Raw genomic sequence first — 23,465 nt, 5'->3', positions numbered from 1 at the left:
CTTCCCAATGCTGGGTTTACAAGTGTGTGGCACCACGTCTAACATGACAGAGTTTCTTAAAGCACAGTGCTCCCCACGTAGGTTTGCACTGTAATTTTTTTGATAGTACTTAGAAAAAATAATTACAAGTTTATTTCCTTTGATATTATCTTGAACTTTTCCCATAGGCTTTATCCCTAAAGAGTTTTCGATTACTGGCATGTACTTCCAGCGATATAAAAATTCAGATTTTTATGTGGCAATTTAATAGGATATTTGAAATATATTGGTTCTTAAAAAAATTATGTGTATGATAGGTGTTTTGTTTGAATGTGTGTCTACGTACCACATACCACATGTGTGCCTCATGCCCCTGGATCTTTTGGTACTGAGCTTGTGAGCCACTATGTAAATACTGGGAATTGAACTCATGTCCTCTGGAAGAACGGCTCGAGTTCTTAACCACTGAGCTATCTGTTTGTTTTGTTTTGCGACAGGGTTGGTTAGTTTGTTTGAGACAGGGTTTGAGACTGTGTATAACTCAGATTAGCCTGGGATTTTTCTGCTTCCACCCCTAAGCGCTGGGATTACAAGCATCACCGCGCCATTATGTGAAAGTAACTTTACATTTGAAAGACACATGCTGGGCCAGAGAGATGGCTCAGTGGTTAAGAGCACTGGCTGTTCTTCCTAAAGGTCCTGAGTTCAAGTCCCACATGGTACCACATGGTAGCTCACAACCATCTGTAATGGGATCTGAGACCTTCTTCTGGTGTGTCTGAAGGCTGTGACAGTGTACTCATATGCATAAAATAAACCCTACTTAAAAAAAAAAGAAAGACACATGCTTACTTTGGATATATATACTTTGATTCCTGCCTTTTTGCAAATAACTACACTGTTAGGTGTGCAGTAAGGGTTAATCCGATTAAGCCTTAGCTTAATTGCTGAAAACAGTGTGTTCTGTCTGGGTGCCAGATATGTCATTTATAGATCACTCTTTCACAAGGCAGCAAACGACTTCATATGCCCAAGTCATTTCCTTCCTGGAAACGATGCACTGTGTCAGCATGGTCACCATGTGTGGTAACTGATAACGTCTGTGCCACATGGCTTCTCTCTACTCTTGTCGGACACAGCTAGCCTACCACCTATGATGCCATATGCCATAGCACTCTAGTTAACGGAGTCATTTCATCTTCCCTTCTAGTCACAAATGTCACCGTGGCTCACTTCCACCGAGGGAGAAGGAAGTATTAGCAAGATCTAAGTGTAGGGAACATCTCTGTTAGGAATTTTCAGATTTGGTCGGCTGTTCCGTTTCTTTGTCGATGGGGTGAGGCTTTTCCTTTACTTTGCTTTAGTTTTAATGAATGCTGCAGGGTGATGGGTGTCTGCTAGCTGACCTAACCAGGAGAACGTGTTCCGTATGGCTAGGAGTTTTTGCATGTATTCACTCCAAATGAATACACGAAGGTAATTAAGATTAGATGATAATAAAGGGAAAGCTGTGTTACCGAGAAGCTCTTTCTGGTCTTGTACATTGAAAACGAGTCAGAAAATATCGACGTGGATATCTTAGTAGTCAGTTCACTTTAGAAGAATCATTCATTATAGAAAGAACATGCCACATGCCAACATTTACAGCATCAGATTACCATCAGACCCTGCCCTCTTCTTCCGTGTGATGTCCTAAGTCAGGGCTGGAGAGCTGGCTCAGCGGTTAAAAGCACTGACTGCTTTTCCAGAGGTCATGAATTCAATTCCCAGCAACCACATAGTGGCTCACAACCACCTATAATAAGATCTGGTGCCCTTTTCTGGCTATGCAGGCATACAGGCAGGAAGAATATTGTGTACATAATAAATACATTTTAAAAAAGGATGTCCTAAGTCCATATTTTATTCAGTCACAGAACAATGCAGTAAAAAGAAAGTTTGTTATCTATAAGTGTTAAAATAAGGCTAGAACCTATTTGGGGGCACGTATTTAAGACTGGTAAAATTTAGTTTATATGGCTTGTTACTACTTGGAATGAATTTTAATTTTCATAGTTTTGGCCCTGCATTGACTATATAGTCATTCCTGCAAATGACTATATAGCCTGAAAGAGGAAAGGAATTAAAAATTATTATAGCAAGCATGGTTTTGGCTGCAAATAGGGATGATTTTAAAAACACAGCTCTTGATTGAGGCGCCTATTTGAAAGAATTTCTGTTACATTCTGTTGTCAGATAACCTGTGGTAGTCTACTAAGATGGTTTGATTACACTATTTTTTTATTAAAAGTTTTTAATTAAATTAATTTTTATAGGTTTAAAGATTTTTAAATTTGTACCTGGGGGCTGGAGAGAAGGCTCGGTGGTTAAGAGCATGTTTCACCCTTTCAGAGTTTGTGTGGGTGTGGGTGTGGGCACAGAGCCTATGGAGGCAAGAGAGGACATCCAGTTCCCTTCTTGGTGTTACAGGCGGTTGTGAGCTCTTGTCGAGGTGCTGGAGATCAAGCTCAAGTCCTGTACAGGAAACAGCAGGTGCTCTGACTTCACAACCTTCTTCAGGCCTACACTTTAATATTTACATATCATCATTCAGTTCTTAACTGTATTATATTAAAAAATATTGCAAATTAAAAAGAAATTAGATGGGCGGTAGTGGCCCAAGCCTCTACTTGGGAGGCAGGTGCAGAGGATTTTCTGAGTTTGAGGCCAGCCTAATCTACATAGTGAATTCCAGGAAAGCCAGCGCTACACAGAGAAACCTTGTCTTGAAAAACCAAAAAAAGCCAGCTGTAGTTGGCACACATCTTTAATAACAGCACGCAGGAGGCAGAGGCAGGCAGCCTGGTCTATAGAGTAAATTTTAGGATAGCCAGGGCCACATGCAAGGATTCACAGAGAACCCTCTCTCTCTCTCTCTCACACACACACACTCACAATCACACCAAATAACAAAAACCTTCACACACTAAAATTAACTAGACTCCCAAAATGATACAACTCAATGAATTTCTCTCAGTTACAGGACTTAACATTGGATTTTAGATTTTCACTATAGAGTGTATTTTTATGCATATATCAGCCACCAAAACCAAAAAATACTTGGCAGAGTTAGAACTAGAAAAATAATTAGCTTTCTATTCTCTTTCATAGCTCATATTTATTTTTTCAAAGATTCTATCTATCCATCCATCCATCCATCCATCCATCCATCCATCTATCCATTCATCTATCTGTGTACCTATCTAAGAGAAAATGTCTTTCTATAGAGCCCCGGCTGTCCTGGAACTCACTATGTAGACTAGGCTGGCCTTGAACTCCTTGCCTCTACCTTCTGAGTGTTAGGATCAAAGGTATGCATCATCATGCCTGGCCTTTTAGAAAATTTAAAAAGTTTATATGCATGTATGCCACATGTGTGTAGGTGCCCTTAGGGATCAGCAGAGGGCACTGGATCCCCTGGGGTTGGAGTTACAGGAATTTGTGACCAGCCTGATGCTGGTGCTGAGAACTAGACTCAGGCCCCCTGGACGAGCAAATGATCTAATGCACTAGGCCATCTCTCCAGCCCCCAAACTCAGCTTTTAAAATAGTAAAACACCATACATGCTATTAGGCCTAGCTTTAAGCATTTGCATGAGCATTGACTTGTAGGCTACTGGACAGGAACTAAATATATATCTTACTGCTATGCTGTATTCTTAAAAATATAAGAACTACTTTGGAACATAAAGCATGCTTTATTATTCGAGATATGACATTAGCTCCAAATCACTGACTTTAGAAACTAGGAATATAACAATTGGGGTCTTTAAAAGCAGTATCTCTATTTTCCCCTATAAACAGGTAAGAAAGACATATTTCAGAAAAGAGGGAATATATAATCTAGATTTCCAAATTAAGAGAATACAACTGGAGATAAATTAAGAAGTTATATATCTTTAAAAATTACATGCCTTGGGGCTGGGGATTTAGCTCAGTGGTAGAGCGCTCACCTAGGAAGCGCAAGGCCCTGGGTTCGGTCCCCAGCTCCGAAAAAAAAAAAAAAAGAACCAAAAAAAAAATTACATGCCTTGATTATCCATATATCAAATATTAAATTTCAAATTAATGGAGTATTTTTAGTATATTTTAAGTTGGGATATCCCAAGTTTTCTGTTAAAGACACATCCTGTGTTACTATGCTTCAGTGCTTATAACTGATAACCCACCACTGGTTAGCATTATCCACCGGCGTCCACAGTTACATCAGAGTTCACTCGTGCCTGTCATAGAGAATACTGATAGGCATCTGCTATTTCAGAATTGTTTGTAAAATCTCCCTTTGCCTCCCTGATAATACATTCTGATAATTACACCTGATAATACATTCTTCTAATTTTAGGAACTAACCCACTGCTAACTTTGTTTGAGGTAAACTCTATTCCAGTAGAATCTTCAAGACCTAAAATTGCTTTAATTTCAGCTTAATCCACTTTAAATTCTGTCCCATATAATCCTTGCGTAGTTTAAGATATCGTTATTATATCATTTTAGTTAAAATACATGCAGAAAATGACTTATACAGTGATAAAATGCTATAAGAAGATTTCTCTAATTTCTTCAAGATTAGGAACCTAGAAGCTGCCACCATCCCTAGGCCGAAGGAAGATTGGAAGACGGTGTTTCCAGAGCTCAGGATTCCACAGACTGAAAGTCCAGTGGACATTTAAGGGGAGCAAAATACAAAGGAGAGAAAGCAGGCTCAGGACGGCACGAAGCACTGCTGGGGCTTTTTTGCTCTCCTCACTTATAATTTCTTGTCAGTGCCTCCCACTGGGCAATGACAACTGAAAGGCAGCTGTCAGTGGAGCCTGGTGAACGCAGCCTAAATGGGTCAGCTCCATGGAATACAGAGTGGGACAAAGAGGAAAGGCTAGGGATGACAGCAACGAGGACAAGGGTCAACACCGAGGTCAGTGCTTTAAAAGTCAACTTTATTAAGGTATAATTTATGGACAATACACTTACTTTAAATGTACATTACACACTAGGCAAGTGCTCTACCAATGAAGTACATCCTTAGTATCTTTAATGAATACTTTGATAATTTAATAACTCATAACTCTTGTAACCACCCAGTTAAATAGAGAACCTTTTTTTGTTTTTGCTTTGTTTGAGATTATGTAGCTTTCTCAGGCTGTCCTGGAATTCACTCTGTAGACCAGGTTGGCTTCGAACTCAGAGATCCACTGCTTCTGCCTCCTGAGTGCTGAGATTAAAGATGTGCACCACTACACTCAGTGATAGAGAAGGTGTTAATAAACTCACAATATTCACTCTAGCCACTCTAGCTACTTTTCCATAAATTACCACTCGGCATCAGTTCCATGCAAAGAAAAGCCCGTTTCCCCACATCTGGTTAGTTCAGCCTTTTTCGCTGCTATTTGCTTATTTTTCTTGAGATGTTCTGGCTATGCAACCTACACTGCCATCCTCCTGTCTCAGTCTCCTGAGTGCTGGCATTTTAGGCATGTACTACTCATCATACCACATCTGGTTTAGTCTTGCCTGTTTCTTTTTGAAGGATGTTATCATCCTAGTGGATGTATCCTATATGGATAAAAATCATATAAAAATTCTTCTGTGCAACTGAAAATATTTTTATTTCATGTGTATCATGTTTTGCCTGCATGCATATGTGCCCCATATGCCTGTCTCATACTTGCAGAGGCCAGAAGAGGGCATCCAATTTCCAGGAACTGGAGTTAATAGAGGATGTGAGCTGCTGTGTGGGCACTGGGAATCATCCATGTCCTCTGCAAAATAAGTGTTCTCAAGAACTGAGCCATTTCTCCAGGCCCCCTTTTGTGTAATTTTTGTGTCTCCATATGTTTTTATGTTTATTGTATGTGTTTGCCTGTATATATGTACCAAGTACATGCCTGGTGTCCAAAGAGGCCAGAGGAGGACATTGGATCTCCTAGAACGGAGCCTCCATGTGGGTTCTCTATAGGAGAAGTAATGAGAAACTCTTCTTTTGGTTCTTTTTTTTGGAGCTGGGGACCGAACCCAGGGCCTTGCGCTTCCTAGGCAAGCACTCTACCACTGAGCTAAATCCCCAACCCCTGAGAAACTCTTAAATGCTGAACCATCTCTCCAGCCCTCTCAACATGTTTCTGAGGTTTATCCAGTGTGTCTGGCTTTGTGTTTTGTTTGTTTGATTGTTTTCAGATAAGAGGATATCATGGTAGCCCAGGCTGGCCTTTAATTTATTATGTATCAAGGCTTGGCTTCAACTCTTCCTTTTCTCTTCTTTTTCTCTTCTTTTCTTTTCTTTTCTTTCCTTTTTTTTTCTACTTTTCCCTGAAACAGTGTCTCACTATAAATCCTGGTGGCCTAGAAGTTGCTATGTAGACCAGACCAGACTGATCTGCCTCTGCCTTTCTAGTGAAATGGGATCAAAGGTGTGCGCCACCACATCTAGCTCAATTCTTGATCATGTTGTATTCTGAGTGCTGGGATTCCAGGCATGCACCGCTACACTTAGCCTAGTTCTTTTGTTTGTTTGTTTGTTTTGGTTTTGTTGTTGTTTTGTTTTGGTTTGTTTGTTTGTTTCAAGACAGGGTTTCTCTGTATATCCTTGGTTGTTCTGGAACTTTCTATTTAGGCCAGGCTGACCTCAAACTTATAGATCCAGCTGCGCTTGTCTTCCAAGGGCTGGGACCAAAGGTGTGCGCCACCAGCTGCCAGGCCTTACTTAGTTCATCTGTTTTTATTGACAAGTGGTTTCTGCTATGTGACTATACTACAATTACCCATCTTACCTGTTCATATTGTTTCCAGGCCTGAGACGTTATGAACAGAACTATGAACATTTATGTTCAAGTTTTCATGTATGTTTTTGTATATATGACAAGTTATTTCTCTTGGGTAAATATCTGAGACAATGTCTGGTTATATAAGAAGCTACTAACTTCAACATTTTTCTACCCTTACAAACATTACCATGCAAATTCACGAGAGGATATTGTGCTTTTCTTCCACAGGCTAAGGTGTTAGAAGAACACTTTTTATGAAAAAAAGATACCTCAAAAGAAATCACTTTACATTCTATATACATTACGCTTTTTCATAGCTTTAGTTTTTAATGGAAGAATTATTACATATTTCAGCAAATCCTAAAATATCAAGTGCTAATAACTAAATTTGTTTTCAAATACAATGGCAGTAAAGTATGGTCGTGTTTTCTAGAGAAGATGCACACAAATAAAAGATGAGAATAAAGAACAAACTATGTTAAGAGCAGGGAAGGATTATCAGGTGGCCCGAGAAAAACCAATCGAATGTAGAAAACGACTCTGAGAGTCTGAGAATGTGACAGGTCTCACCACATTTTCCGTTAGATAAAAATGCAATGGAATGGACTTGGAGGTGTGAGGAGAAAAGGAAGCGGAGTGACATCGGCAAGCCCACCTACACAGCTGCTTGAGATCCTACCACTGCTGCCAGCAGGCTCTGACAACGCTCCCTTGCTAAAAAGAATGCAATGGGATCTATATTGATCTTTGTAAAGGAGTGTCTTCATTAATATAAGCAGAGACGCCTCTCATTGCCAGAAGCAGAGGTGTGGGCTTTTCCTTTTATTCTTAGAAGTACTGTTTTACCAACATAGATCATTTCCCTTTGATGTGTGGGCTGAGTCATAAATTAATGTCACAAATGTCATCTAAATGAAAGAGGCGGCTACATTATGAGGTAAGAAGGTGTAGCCTGACATGAATTGTTACCATTGACAGCTACTCACTCCTGAACTAAATGTCTTCGGGTTGAAATTGGGGATAGTGAGAGTTCGTTGGAATGTAAAATCGACGATCAAAGTTGCTGCAGCCCAGAAAGTTGTCACTCCTTTCTAATGATGATGATGATGATGATGATGATGATGATGATGATGATGATGATGATGATGTCGTCTCACTACCTAGCCCTGGATGACCTGGGACTTGATAGATAGTCCAGGCTGACTGGGGACTCAGAGTTCCACTTGACTCAGCCTCCAGAGTACTGGGATTCAGGCTTGTGCCACCACACTAGCTCTTTTCTAGTTTTTCTGAAATGTCAGTAAGCAGGTAGGTTGAAAACAAATGGCTTTGAGAGCTTTCTTGGCATCCCATGGAGCAGTTTCTTTCTACAGACTAGCTGGGTCTTTCCATTCATCTTAGAAAAAAATAGGAAAAAATTTTCCAAGTGTATTATTCACTTTCTATCATGTGTTAATTAATCTTGACCTAGGAGAGAGCACAGGACTCTATTTGACATGATACCATGAGTAAGTTCAACCCACTTAATCTTAAAATAACAGTATCAGGTCAGGGATTTAAAAATACAGCATTATAGGAAAACAGTTGGTGAGAACACACCCTCTTCTGTCATTAATAACTGACTGGAAATGGTATTTCAGATCCTAAATCCAGCTGAAACCCAGAAACAATAAATGGAGTGATGGAGTGGATAATTTGTGAGTGTGTGCTTTTTTCAAAGCAGAGGGGGAAAAAATCACTATGTTTGTGCGGAATTACATGCTGCCACGGACACGGCAGTACGCGGCAATGATGCTATCATCCATACAGCTGTATAACACAACTCCCTCCAAGCATCCACCACCAACATCAGCACCACGAAGCCTGGAAATAATAGGTTTGTGTATAGTTTGGTAAGAAAATTAGAATAATTTAAAGTCATTTCAGTTCTAGTTTGGAGTGGGGGGGGTAAAGATGAGACACAGGAGGTGGTGGGGAAGAACAAACAAAATATAGACAAAAATACAAATTATATGATAGAATAATGTAGTATACTGACACGCATTATACAGAAGCCAAGGAGGAGGTTTTAGGGTGATGGAAAACTTACAAGTGAAATTTACCATTTCAACCAGGATTGAATTCTTGTTGCATCGCTTGCTTCTGACCTTGAGCAAAGTCACTGTCTTTAAGGTTTGTTTCCTCATCTGTAAAACAGAATCACAACGGTAATATCCTTTGCCTTAAAGGGCTGTAGTGAGGATTAGAGATGAACACGTGTAAACTGAAAAGCACTTTATAAATATGACATTGTGTGGATACGAGGCACAGATTTTCATAGAGCAGAGTTAAGGGGAAAGATTCTAAAGGCTTTGGAGACTTAGATCTGGGCGCTAACGCCAATGCCACAGCTCTAAAATCTTGACTTTAAAGCAAGCGAATTCCTATTTTATTTCACACGTTCATCTTTTTGAGAAAGGAGGATACATAGAATCAAATGAAAGGACCTGGGCAAAGGAAACTACCCTTTCAGGTGGTTGTGCCCCCACCTCTACTTTTTCGAGGCATGTCTTCAGTAAAAGGTGTTTACTGTGTGCTATCGTATCAAGAGATATACTAAGGCAAGGCAAGCAGATAAGGAAACTGAAGTCAGTACACTCCTGATGGAACCCACAGAGATGCTTAACATGAAACTAGGGTCTTCACCCAACAAAGACCATTCGAAGTTGGAGTGCAGGAGTCCAGTGTCCTTAGCACTCCACAGACTCGACGGGAGGGACCCTGGAATTCTTAATTAGAACCGGTTGCCATGGCGACAGTCTCTAGGCAGCGTGGGCTGAGCTCTCGGTAGGGATTGCGGGTGGGCCGCCGCTGGACCCTGTGCGCGCGCCCGCCACCAACTTTCCCTCCAGACCGGAGAGGGGTGGCGCGCTCCGCCCCCGCCCCCGGGCCGCGCACGTCCGAGCTCGGTGGCGCGCACGCCTGCGGGAGCCCTCTCCAGGCAACCCAGTGCTGATCGCCGGTGCCGGTGCGGCCGTTCCCCCTCCGTAGCGGGAGGCGAGGCTCCGAAGCAGCCCCCTCCTCCTCCTGGGTTCACCTCCCACCCCCTTCCCGGTGGACCTCGGGGCATGAGCAACGATGGCGGGCTGCATCCCTGAGGAGAAAACTTACCGGCGCTTCCTGGAGCTGTTCCTGGGCGAGTTCCGCGGACCGTGCGGCGGCGGCGAGCCAGAGCCCGAACCCGAATCCGAGCCCGAGCCCGAGCCCGAAGCGGAGCTGGTCGCGGCTGAGGCGGCCGAGGCTTCGGGGGAGGACCCGGGGGAGGACGCTGCGACGGTAGAGGCGGCCGAGGAGGGGGTGCAGGACCAAGACCCGGAGCCCGAAGAGGAGGCGGTGGAAGAGGAGGCGGCGGCCGAGGGCGAGGAGGAGGAGGAAGAGGAGGAAGCGGCTGCCCCGGGGCACTCGGCCGTGCCGCCGCCGCAGCCCCAGCTGCCGCCGCTGCCCCCGCTCCCGCGGCCGCTGTCGGAGCGCATCACCCGAGAGGAGGTGGAGGGCGAGAGCCTGGACCTGTGCCTGCAGCAGCTCTACAAATAGTTAAGTAGCGGGGCTCGGCCGCGGGTGGGCCGCCATCCCCGGGGGGGCTGGCCTGGGTCCCTGTCCCCGCCACCCGTGTCCCCGCGAGGCACCCGGGCGGGGTCCCCGCTCCTGCCCCTGGCCCCTCTTCGCTGACCCTCTCCGCCACTTCGCACACCCTTCTCCGGAGCCTTCTTGTCAAGGTCTTCCCTCCAGTCTTGGGCTTCCCATTCTTCCCAGCGCCTTTATTCCGGGGGGGTTTTCCTCCAACCTTCGTCTGTCTGTCCTTTCCCGGGCTGTGTTCCTTGTTGGGCGGCGGGGACGCGCGACTCCTTTATGGACTGAAAGAGGTGCCTTTCTGCATAACCGCACAAAGCTAATACCGTCGGTGTCCAGAGGAGCCTAGACCCCTGGATTTTCTGTTAGGCGCTCACCGTGGTGGCTCGATAGATGGCTTTCCTACGTGAGAGCCTAGTATCATACTTTACAGACATTTGACATCTCATAATATAGAGCGGTAGGGGGGAATTGGGAAGGAAGTGTTAAGTAAAACCCTACTGAGCAAGCCTTTAGGTGAAAAGACGGGGTCATAATTCGGAAGAGTCAGCCTGGTTGGGTAAAATTGCAATTAAGTGCAGTATTTTCAGTCCATTAAGTAGATGGGGTGGGAGGTGGGAGAAAAGCAGATGGCTTAGCTACCCAGATGCAAGTCTAAAATAGAAAGGTCAAGGCTTTGCCTTTCATCCGAGTTCTGCTTTTTTATGGGCTTGGAACAGATACGGTTTACAGTTGCGTTTCTTTCCAAATGGAACTGTTCTGAAATAATGCCTCAGCAAACACCGGTAAACCAGAGAGTCTTTTGACATTCAGCTAATAGTTGTAATGAAAGGTGTTACTCTGACCACCCAAAAAGTTTATTATCGCAAGCTAAGTTTAAACCCACTTCCTGGATTTCTCTAAAGCCTGGGGGGGCCAAGAAGAGAAAGCTATTTTGTCTTCATCTGACCTCGTAGACAACTGATCAAACCATTCTCCTGTTAAAAGCAGCAGCCTGTCAAAGGGAAAAGCCACTGAGCAGATCTGTAGAATTGAACCGTGTGGATGCCACATTTATAAACCATCTAGTAATTAATTTAAAAATACTGTCCAGTTACCAAGGGAATAGTGTGTTTTGGGGAAATGCAAAAATAAAATGGCGTGTAATACCACCACCTGGGGATAAACAGCATTAATGGTTTAGAGTAGTTCTTTTGTAAAATATCAAAGAAAAAGACCTACAGAATGCCAGTTTTTAAATACATAATTCAGACACTTAAATATAGTGGACATATTTGCCAAGGTGCAGAAATTTAGCTCAGGCTAGTACTATCTGGGCAGTTGTTACTTTTACATATACACTTCCAGAATTGTAGGGACAGCTTAAGGATTAAGAGGATGCTCCCCTACTGCTGTTAATGTAGTACAGTCCTGAACATTTCAAGGCTTTTAAAACCGAGATGTGCAGAATGAAATGGTAAGATGTGGGTGGTTTGTGTTTTAATGTGATGAGGAAACCAGATTAATCTTAATGTACATATCAATTAGAAAAATGATCACAATGAGAAGGAGGTCACCAATGGAGCATGGAAGTTTGTGTTTAAGTTAAAACTAGCAAAATTGACGTTAGAAAATATTATTCCCCCTTAAATTGGACACTTATACTCTGACTTCACATAAAACCAGACTTTGTACTATATTTTGTTCTGATGCTAGTCAAGATAAAAATGGCTGGCTCATTTATGTAAAGTATCTATAAGGTCCTTAGTGGGTTAAAAGTTTTAAAATATGTAATGACACTTTTAGTTTTTATTTTATTCTTTAAAAAAAAGCTTAAGACTTAGACAAGAATCAGGTCCAGCTGGTTTCAGTGTTAGGCCATTTTTCTCTTCAAGCACTTCATTTTACATGTGAGGCTACTAAGTCCCTATGCAGATTTGAAAAAACAAAAACCAAAAACGAGTCATGTAGAAACAATTCCAACATTTCCCCACAAAATCTCTGACTCTCAAAACACCTGCCACAGTGGGAATGTTGTCCTCAAATGTCTGAGAAAATACTTCGAAGTGAGGTTTTTAAAAAAATTATGTGCCTCTTCGTAGGTGTGTGTATGGGAGTGCAGGTACTCAAGGAAGCCACGGGTGGAGAATTCTCTGAACCTGCAGTTACAGGCTGATGTGAATTGCTGACACAGGGGTCCTGGGGACCCCACTCTAGTCCTCTGCAAGAGCAACAAGTGCTCTTAGCCACCAAGTCGTCTCTCTAGTCCCTAGAAGTAGTGCTGACTACAAATAGATAATTAAGACTTAAAAAGATACATTATCTCAACTTCTCTCAGTTTTTTTTCTCTTCACCTGTTTTGGGAATTGAACCTAGGGCCTTATGCATGTTCCCCAATTGCTCTACCACTGGGTTATATTCCCAGTCCTTTGCCACCATGCCTGGCTGAAATTTTGCCTAGGAGTGTACCATAGTAACACATTTCCCTCCGCAATTTAATTCTCTCAAGTTTTAAAATAAGAACGGCAGACATCTATTATTCCTAATCTTGGTAAACTAGAAAGTGACTTAAAACAAGAACCTAGATTGCCTGGCAGTGATGGTGCACACCTTCAGCTGCCAGCACTAGGGAGCCAGAGGCCGGCTGATCTCTGAGTTCTGAGACCAGCCTGGACTACAGAGAGATTTCCAGGCTAGCTAGGACTATAGAGAAACCCTGTTCCAAAACGAAACAAAGCCCTTAAACAGCAGCAACAACAAAAACCAGGTTTGTAGCTAAGGAAAGAGTGAAGGTTTAGACCACTTGAAAGTGTCTTAGAAGCTGGAGAACACACTTGCTGCTATCACATACAGATGGAGGTCTGCTTCCCAGCAGCCATGTCTGATGGCTCACAACTGCCTAGAACTCCACTCCAAAGGATCCTGTGCCCTTTTCTATCCTCAGTGGGGCCAAGCACGGATGTGGTGTACATCCGTACAGCTCTCACACACAAAATAAAAGGAAAGAAATCCTTTTGAGGAGAGGTTTGGTTTTGTTGTTTATTTGGAATTTTTTTGTTTTGTTTTCTCTCAATAGGGTTTCCCTGTATAGCTCTGGCTGTTCTGGAACTCACTCTGTAGACCAGGCTAGCATCAAACTCTGAGACCCTTCTGCCTCTGATTCCTGAGTGCTGGGATCAAAGGCAGGAGCCACCACCACCAGGCTACCAGGCTGAGATTTGGGTGTTTGCAACAATGTTTCACTATAGCTTTGGCTGCCCTGTAGCTCACTAAGTAGACCAGGCTGACTTGGAGCCTACAGAGATTTTCCTGTCTCTGTCTCCTAAAGGCTGGGCTTAATGGGGGCGAGCTACCATCCCTGGCTAAAAAGTTTTTTAGAGTAATATTTAGCTTAAAATTTTTACCTTACTGCTCCCAAGTATAAACCCTGTACATTAGCATACCACTCTTATGCAAAAGCAACATGTAACATTTTGAAAGAACAATAATTATAAAGTGTCAACAACTCCCACTCCACCTATGAAAAGGTTCTCCTGCCTCCCTCTCCCAAGTACTAGGATTCCATGCCTGGCTTCTTTTTTTTTTTCCTGGTTGGTATCCATTCTACCATTAAGCCACATCTCCGGACTCTAATTCTCGCATAAAAAATTATAACTGATGTTATATTCAACTTGAATGTGAGGGTATAAGCAACTCGTGTAGATTAATAAGTCAGTACTGTGCATCCCCCAGCCCCATGCAACACTAAGGATTAATTTGTTTTAATCTGTGAGAAATAAATACACTGAAGTCTTATTTTAAAGCTGTGTTGTCACATTTCCAAAGCAGTTGCTTTCTCGGTTATTCATTTGGGCTGGGACGGGCTTCCCAAGGGGGAGAGAGCTATCGCAGCAGGCTGGCGAAGTTAAGTAGTTACAGATGGCTCGCCGTAGCATTGAAGATGGCACTTTTAAAATGGTTTGGAAAACAAAACCACTGGTTATAGACCCTAATAACCCAGTTCTGTTGAGTCATGGATGATTTTGGGAAAGGTCAGGAGGTGGTTCAGCTTTGCTTCATCTCTACAAATATACACGGATAAGTACACGCGTGAAAATCATCTCACTCATCTCAAAGATGGAACGCCTTCTTATGAAGAGTAAGAAAGGCTCACTGAAAAGTAGGGAAATTTTACATAAACAGAAAGGGTGATGTAAATCCAGTTTAGTGCTAATCACAGTTCCCAAGTTTTTCCCTTCTCTTGGCCTTTGAGGCCAGTACTTTGCTGGGAGTTTTCAAACACCCTTCTGGTCTGGCTGTGCTGACGCTCGTCCTTGGCCTTCTCATCACTGCCTGCTGTCATCAAGATCAGTCACTCCCGGGCTTGGCTGCTGCGGTTATGCTAACAGCCAGCGCTGCCTCCATCCTTGCTTGGCCTGCTCATGGAGCAGCTTCCTCCTGGGCGTCTAAAGGCTCCACAGACTTAACTGTCCAACGTCCTCCACCACTCCCAAGACAAAACCAAAGCCCGGTACTCAGGGAGTCGCTTGTGTGCTTCGTTGCTGGGGATTGTGCCTGCACTCGGCTAGCTCTGCACCCCTCATATCCAGCTCCAGCATGACACCTCATACTCTTTGTAGTGAGTCCACCCCTGGCTTCCTTTTTAACCCCTCACATTTGATTTGTTCCCTTTGTAAACATCTCATAAATGTGACTCTTCCTAGTCCCACTGTCCTTAACTCTTGTTCATTTTATTTATCTTTTTGTGGCTAGAGTTACTACTATCGGACTAGGTTATATAGATATTTCCTTTCTTTTTAAGTTTTATTTATTCTATGTATATGTGTGTTTAGCCGGCATATATTTCGGGGCACCACATGCATAGTTAACAGAGGATTGTGAGCCATCATGTCAGTGCCGGGAATTGAACCTGAGTCCTCTGAAAGAGCTGTCAATGCTCTTAACCACCAAGCCATCTCTCCAGCTTGTGATTATATAGATTTTCTAAGTATTTTACTAAAACATTTAAAAATTTTAGTAGTAATATATATTTCTAATATATATATACATAATATTATCTATTACATATATATCATATGTGTGTGTGCGTGTCTCTATACATATATGTGTGTGCTTCTGGGAGTCAGGTCTCTCCTTTTGCCGCCATATGGGTCAATACAAGACTTCTGATCCCAACTATAAAGACAAGAGTTCCAAAAATTTTTAGAAGAAAGAAATGTAAGTCCACCCTCATCTCTAAGACCAGTGCTGCAAGTTTGGGGTTTCTCAAAACTGCTCTCAAATCCAGTAATTCTCTAGAAAGACAAATAGAACTCATTGGTTACTATGAATATAGTTTATTGCAAGAACACACTGTAGATTAAAACCAGCCTAAGAGATGTACTCTAGAGAGTGGCAGATGTCAAGAGTCTCCTGTGCTCGGGGGACATCACACTCCCATAACAAACATGCAGTGCTGTGCTCAAGTATGACAGTCTGAGTCCTACCCAACTCCCAGTTTTCAGAATTCTCTCTGGTATCTGATACACTTAGGAATATCTCTGATGTAATCAGAGATTCTGGAGGCTTAAAGTTTTCCTCCTCAGACCTGAGGACAAAGCTGGACCTTTCTTTAGGCAAAGCCGAATTGTAGGTAGTGAGGCTTTGTATCCCTCTGTCCGTCCACTTCTAGCAAGTACACCAGCTATAGGCTATATCAGTGTGCATATCCTATTCTCTCTTTAACATCTCACTTTCCAATAGTGTCTCTTTCCCTGTTGAGAATGCTGCACACTACATCAATGGCCCAGCCCAACCTCCTGTATTGTTTGGGTTCCTTTAGGAAACCTGTCCTCACCACCCCCACATTTATGATGAACTGTGTCCCTTCTGTGTCCCCTTCCAGACTACTCAGTGATACTCTGTAAGCTCTTGTTTCATTCACATCTGATGATTATATCTTCACATTCAACCAGTGGTCTTTACAGTAAGGTGTAACTAAATTCACACAAGAGCAAAGAAAAAAAGGTAAACTTTTATTATATACAAAATATGGAATTAAGCCAAGCACGGTAGTGCATACTGTAAGTCCCAGCATTCTGGAGATGGAGGCTGGAGGATGGCCCATTTGAGGCCAGCCTGTGCTACAGCAAGTTTAAGGACACATAGCATGCACTTCCAAAATGCAAGAGCTGAAGATGAAGATGTGGTCGAGAGGGAAGACCTCAGATTCAATCCCCAGTAGTGCCAAGAAGAAGAGTGCTATTAATATTTACTGTGATTGTGGAAATTGGTAGTTTGCTCTGAATGCAGCTGACTTCGCAGTAAACTTGTGAGCTAAGAGATTAATAGTGGTGCCTTTTCTAACTTTTAGGACATTGTAAACTGTGCAGTTCACCTGTGCCTGATTAAATAGAAATTAAGGATTATTTTTCCTGGTTTAAAAATTTTTAGTTTGTGTGAAATGGTCAAATAACTTAAAAATTTTCTGCAATAACTGGGGGCTCAGAGAATGAGGGCTTGCTGTGCAAGCATGAGGACTACTGCTCAAGTCCTAGCACTCCCCAGCAAGACAGGCATAATGTCCTCACTCCAGCTCTGAGGAATCCAGTTTCTTCTTCTTCTGGCTTCTGTGTGCACACTGCCCACCCCATGCCCCAGCCCAACACACACACACACACACACACACACACACACACACACACACACACACACACACATTCATGCCCATACATACCCATAAATAAGTTTTTAAAAAATGTTTAAGATTGAACTTTGTAACAAAAGCTTAAGATTTTTTTTTAAATGTAGCCTTGGCTGTCCTGGAACTCTGTAGACCAGGTTGGCCACAAACTCAGAGATCTGCCTGCCTCTGCCCCCTGAATGCTGGGATTAAAGGTGTGCGCCACCACTGCCTGGTGCATAAAACTTTTTAAAAATGCCCTACTTAGTTAAATATAATTTTTCTAAATAAATAGTGTTTCAGAAATGAGTAAAAATGCAAGTAAAAACACTGTGTGTATAAGAAACATTGGTATATAAGAAATGTCTGCTGGGAGATGGTGGTGAGCACCTTTAGTCCCAGCACTTAGGAGACAGAGCAGGTACATCTCTGAGTTTGAGGCCAGCCAGGGCTACATAGTGAAACCATGTTTCAACTTGGGGAGTTTAAAAAAAAGACAGAGGTTGGGGTAGTGGGGTAGGGGTGAAGCTCAGTGGCAGATAACTTGTGTAGCGTGGGCAAGACCATCAGTTTGATCCCAGCACTTCAAACAAACAAAACAAAGCCAAGTATGGTGGCACAAACCCATAACCCCTCTTGTGAGGGGGTGGGGGTGCTGAGGCAGGAGGATGGTGAGCTGAGCTAACCTGGGCTATAATACCAAGATCCTGTGCATCACTGACAAAGTATCTCACAAAAGCAGGAGAAGGGAAGGGAGGGTTTATTTTGGCTCAGAGCTTGAGGATGTAGCCTGCAGCCATGGGGCAGGAGAACACTGTCAGGAAGCAGAGGAATGAGCGCCCTTACCTCGCTTGCTTTCTTGCATTTATCCTGGGACTCTGGCCTATGAGACAGTGCCAGCCATAGTGCATCTTCCGATCTCATTTAAACCAGTCTTGAAACCTCCTCACGGACAGACCCTGACTAACCATCATACCCTGTATGTAAATCTGCTCCCCCATCCTGTGTTTGTGTGTGCATACGTGCAAGAGGCACAGTGGATGGGATGCCCTCCATGGTGGCAGGATTTTAGGTGTGACATTACTTTGAGGATATTATGGTGGTCGTCCTTTGGATAAGTCTCATTTTCTTAAGACTTATTTCTGAATTTGAGATTGCTATATTGAAAGATATTTGCAGCTGGTGTGGTGGCACACACCTTTAATTCCAGTACTTGGAAGACAGACGTGGATCCTTGTGAGTTGCAGGCCAGCTTGGAAGTTTCCGGACAAGGACTACATAGAGAGACCCTGTCTCAGTAGAAACAACCCAAAACCAAGACCGCCACAAACCCTAACACACACACACACACACACACACACACACACACACACACACACACACAAAACAACAAAAAGATATTTATTTAAGTCTTTTGATACCTAGTTCTAAAATTAATGTTTTTAAACATGATTTTACTATTTTATACTTGAAGCAGATATTTTTTTTAAATGAGAATGTTTCACTCCTTTATTATTATTATTTTTTGGTTATTTTTTTTTTCGGAGCTGGGGACCAAACCCAGGCCTTGCGCTTCTTAGGCAAGCGCTCTACCACTGAGCTAAACCCCCAACCCCTAGATTTTTTTTTTTAAAGATTTATTTTATGTATGTGAGTACACTGTAACTATCTTCAGACACACCAGAAGAGGGCATCAGATCTCATTACAGATGGTTGTGAGCCACCATGTGGTTGCTGGGAATTGAACTCAGGACCTCTGGAAGAGCAGTCAGTGCTCTTAACCACTGAGCCATCTCTCCAGCCCTGAAGCAGATTTTTTTTGTGATATAAGTTATAACAATGTTTGTTACATCAGCGGACTGCGCATACAGTGTTGGTACCATAAGATTATATTGCCTAGCAACATCGCAGTGTTTTGCACACAACGCGATGCTCCGACAGAGATCACAAACCATCAATGAATCCATTTCTCAGAATATTTCCTCTTTGACCCTCCATGCGTGGTGACAGTGTAAGAAAATGAGTGTTAGTACTATGAAGTAATCTATTGAAAAAAACAACAGGATAATGAAACAAATTGCTAATATATCCATTATTTAGTTTCAAATATCTCAAGGAAATGAAACACTTCATACGGAACTAAGCATGGTGGCTTATGTTTGTAATCCCAGCATCCAGAGGCTGAGGCAGAAGAGTCGCTGCAAGTTCAAAACCAGCCTGTAATACATTTGCCGCGCGTGATTTGGTCGGTACACGGTGAGGTTTCTGTCCTTTTTGGTAGTGAGCTTTTTCAAAGACCTTTGAAAAACAGATGTACCCAGTAGATGTCGTTCTTTTACCTTCCCATTTTTAGCGACTCCATGTTCCGTTTCTTTCTTGGCTGGGATTATTTATTCAGTCTTGTTTTGATGGACATGTGGGTCAGTTCCATTTCGGAGAGCGTATTCCCATATTAGGAAGTTAATGCTAGTTGTCCCAATGGAAGCATCCTGAAACCTCAAAGTTTTAACACATTAATCTCTTGCTTGCCTGGAGTCCCTTCTATAGCAAACAAGGATCTTTGTCTCGTGGTTTTGGGGAGAGACACAGGCTGATAAGAGCTCTGCGAGCTTTGCAAAGTTGCCCTAGGCATCAACATCTACCAGTCAACCATTAGAAAGAGACTGGTGTTTGAGGGTTTTAGAGGCCAGGCCTTAGAAGTAGCATAGATATGTCACTTTCCTTCACGTTCCATTGGCTAGACTAGTCATGTGACACCATGGCCTGCATTCCCCAACAAAGGAGTATGGGAAACAAAGTCTCTGGCATGGCAGTTACTCAAGAAACAACTCCAAATTGTGGAAAGGGAGCTGGAACCTCTGCCCTATAAATTCCCTACACTTTGGATATGTCTCAAATGCATATGTTCATAACTTTCTGAGCTGCATACTTAGAAGAATAGTCAGATTGATATTTTATATCAATGTTACCAAATTGCTTTGTCCCAATAACACTGTGAGAGATCTGATTTCCTTATATTTTTGTTATTTAAAATGTTGTTTACCCCTCTTTGATGGTGAGGGACTCTTTTTTTTTTTTATCTTTATTAACTTGAGTATTTCTTATTTACATTTCGATTGTTATTCCCCTTCCCGGTTTCCGGGCCAACATCCCCCTAACCCCTCCCCCTCCCCTTCTCTATGGGTGTTCCCCTCCCCATCCTCCCCCCATTACCGCCCTCCCCCCAACAATCACGTTCACTGGGGGTTCAGTCTTGGCAGGACCAAGGGCTTCCCCTTCCACTGGTGCTCTTACTAGGATATTCATTGCTACCTATGAGGTTGGAGTCCAGGGTCAGTCCATGTATAGTCTTTGGGTAGTGGCTTAGGCCCTGGAAGCTCTGGTTGCTTGGCATTGTTGTTCATATGGGGTCTCGAGCCCCTTCAAGCTCTTTCAGTCCTTTAAGATTCCTTCAACGGGGGTCCCATTCTCAGTTCAGTGGTTTAATGATAGCATTCACCTACGTATTTGCTGTATTCTGGGTGTGTCTCTCAGGAGAGATCTACATCCGGCTCCTGTCGGCCTGCACTTCTTTGCTTCATCCATCTTGTCTAATTGGGTGGCTGTATATGTATGGGCCACGTGTGGGGCAGGCTCTGAATGGGCATTCCTTCTGCCTCTGTTCTAAACTTTGCCTCCCTATTCCCTCCCAAGGGTATTCTTGTTCCCCTTTTAAAGAAGGAGTGAAGCATTTGCACTTTGGTCATCCTTCTTGAGTTTCATGTGTTCTGTGCATCTAGGGTAATTCAAGCATTTGGGCTAATAGCCACTTATCAATGAGTGCATACCATGTGTGGGTGAGGGACTCTTATCATAACCCTTTGACCCATAAGCCCCAAATAAATACATCCCTTCTATAAATACATTAAAAAGTAAATAAATTTAATCTTGTGTGTGTGTGTGTGTGTGTGTGTGTGTGTGTGTTGTCTGTAAATATCTGTGTATTCTCTGTGTGCTTAGCACCTGGGAAGGCTGAAGAGGGCACTGACCGGTGTTACGGTTGTGTGGTGTTATGTGGGTGCTGGGCCATTGAGCCATCTCTGTCCCTTCTCGTTGCTATGTCATTTGCTATAGAACACCCTACATTTTTACAGTATATAGCAATATCGCCACTGATATTTATAGACCAGACAAATATTTTTGACTGATTATAATCTTGATTTAGGACGTTCTAGAAGGGGAGTGAGTACCTAGAATGCTAGACCAGCTCTATCGAGCAGGTTACCTGGTTCGGGTGTTTGTTTTGTTTTGTTTTCTTGCAGCTGATGACTGAAGCAAGGCTGTGCATTTGCTGGGCAGATGCTTCAGTTCAGCTCACATGAGCCACATGTACTGTGTTAAACTTTGCATTAACCACACAGCAGAAAGTGAAAAGAGCTGCTGTGGTTGGTAGCTGTAAATGCCGGGAGTCAGAACGAGGCTGAAGGCTTACCGTGAGTTTGAGGCCAGTCTGGATTATACAATGAGTTGAGCCAGGATTATGTAGGGAAATCGTATCTCAAATAAAAGAGAAAAAAATGAGAAGAAAAAAAGCTTAGTTTAGTCTTAATAACTTAGACAGAAGTACCCAAAATATTTAGATTTCAATCTATCTGTAATCTACATAAATATTATATAAAATTCTCATTTCACGTTTTTAAAGTTCTGTGTGTATTTTATAATGACAGCACAGTTCTACTCGAACACTTTGTAGCCACAGGGTGGCCAGTGGTTGTCCTAGTGAACTGTACAGGCTTTAAAGGTTGGAATTGCAGGCTTTACTCAGTGGTAAAAGTTTTGTCCTCCATGTGTGGGACCCCTGAGTTCAATCCCTAGTGCTGGAAGAGAAAATAGCTCGGCATAATGAGCACATGATCATCGAGTGATGTCCTGCGCACATTCTTAGGTTTCCGTGTTTAGAGCAGTGCATGCGTCTTTAGGGAGCCATTTCAGAACGTCCCTATACCCGCATAGAGAAGCAAAGTGGAGCGTTTTAATTATTTTGTTTAGAAATCTTTTAATTTCATTTCTAAATGAAAACAAAATGTTCCGCCTCCATTCCCACCAGTCTGGTCCAAGCCACAAAATACCAGACAATTTTCCATATTCCAGGGTTTTGCTTCTCTGTCTGCCTTAACACATCACAGTGTTGTAGCTGGGGTTGATGTGCTTGACGAGCCTGCAAGGTCCTACCTGAGATAGCTCTTGGCTGCCTCAGCCAGTCTCACCTCAGCTACCCTGTGTTCTTGACCGGGGATTATTCACCAGTCACAAAGGTCTCAATGGAGTCTGCAGTGATCTCTCCGCCTTTGAGGTTTTGTTTCCTTTGCCCAGTCGGCTTTTGTTTTTCCTTTTTTCTGCTCATCTCAACTACTAGGTTTTATTTATCTCTTCCCCATAGAATTACTTATTTCCTTCTAGAAAAGATTCCATTTGTTTATCTGTTTGTTATATGTGAGGGCGTGTGTTTGGAGGTCACATGAAGGTCAGAGGATAATCTGGAGGAGTCAGCTCTCTCCTTCCACCGTGTACGTTCCTGGTCCTTAGGTTTGGTGGCAAATACCATTATTGTCTGAGCTATCACCAGTCCTTTTACAAAGGGTACCATGTGCTGGGTGGTTAATCTCAGCACTAAGGAGACAGAGGCAAGCAGATCTCTGAGTTCAAGGTTAGCTTGGTCTACAGAGTGAGTTCCAGGACAGCCAGGGCTACACAGAGAAGCCCTTTGTTGGAAAAAAAAAATCATATAACATGCTGGCTTTGAACTTACTATATAGCTGAAGATAACATTTAACTTTCGATCCTCCTGCCTCTGCCAACTGAGTATTGGGATACAGGCATGATGCACTGGCACTCCTGGTTTATGTAGTACTGAACTCAGGATTCTGTTCATGTTTGAAAACACTCTACCAACTGAACTATAGCCCCACCTAGCCCATGCCTCTGCTTTTTGTTGTTGTGTTGTGAGACAGCGTCTTATGTAGCCCAGGCTGGCCCAGAACGTGATCTATATTAGGATAACTCTGAGCCTCTGATCCCTCCAACCCCCACCCCGCAGGCTGAGATTACAGTGTGCACCCGCGAGCCTGGTTTTAGGTAGTAACGGAAATGGAGACCAGGGCTCTGGGCGTGCTGGACAAGCCCTCCACCAACCAAGCCACACCCTCAGTCCAACATCTTGACTTAAGAAAAAAGAACTCAAGCCAGCGCTTTCAAGACTGAGACAAGGATTGAAGCTTAGGGTATTATCAGAGAGGGTAGCATTAGAAGGACCATGTCTGGGGAGTGGGTTCAGGAACCTGCCTTGCCCAGGGCATTCTCTAATTTGGATTGGTAAATAAAAGCATCTTTGTGGAAAATAAAGTTAAAATCATAAATCTGTCGACACTCAGCATTGTCTGCGTCCAGAATGATTGAGCCCT

The 23,465-nt window shown here is 43.0% G+C and overlaps 1 protein-coding gene and 1 long non-coding RNA gene across 2 annotated transcripts in view; one reads left to right on the top strand and one right to left on the bottom strand.

The window, feature by feature from the left end:
* Nucleotides 1–7,073: 7,073 nt before the first annotated feature.
* Nucleotides 7,074–8,962, bottom strand: LOC134480845 (uncharacterized). Its single transcript, XR_015631905.1, has 2 exons — nucleotides 8,866–8,962; nucleotides 7,074–8,243 (listed from the first exon to the last, which is right to left on the bottom strand). It is a non-coding gene; the product is annotated as an uncharacterized LOC134480845 (long non-coding RNA).
* Nucleotides 8,963–9,773: 811 nt separating this feature from the next.
* Ppm1e (protein phosphatase, Mg2+/Mn2+ dependent, 1E) overlaps nucleotides 9,774–23,465 on the top strand; it is a 132,078-nt gene continuing 118,386 nt past the window's right edge. Inside the window, exon 1 of the mRNA NM_198773.1 lies at nucleotides 9,774–10,348. Within this exon, the coding sequence (NP_942068.1) occupies nucleotides 9,894–10,348 (455 nt within the window). The 5' untranslated portion in view covers nucleotides 9,774–9,893. The remainder of the gene's footprint in view (nucleotides 10,349–23,465) is intronic.

The sequence above is a fragment of the Rattus norvegicus genome, chromosome 10, assembly GCF_021556685.1.
Source record: "Rattus norvegicus strain SHRSP/BbbUtx chromosome 10, alternate assembly SHRSP_T2T, whole genome shotgun sequence".
NCBI lineage: Eukaryota > Metazoa > Chordata > Mammalia > Rodentia > Muridae > Rattus > Rattus norvegicus.
The sequence above is the reverse complement of the archived record's forward strand: the minus strand, read 5'-3'. Positions and strand labels throughout refer to the sequence as shown.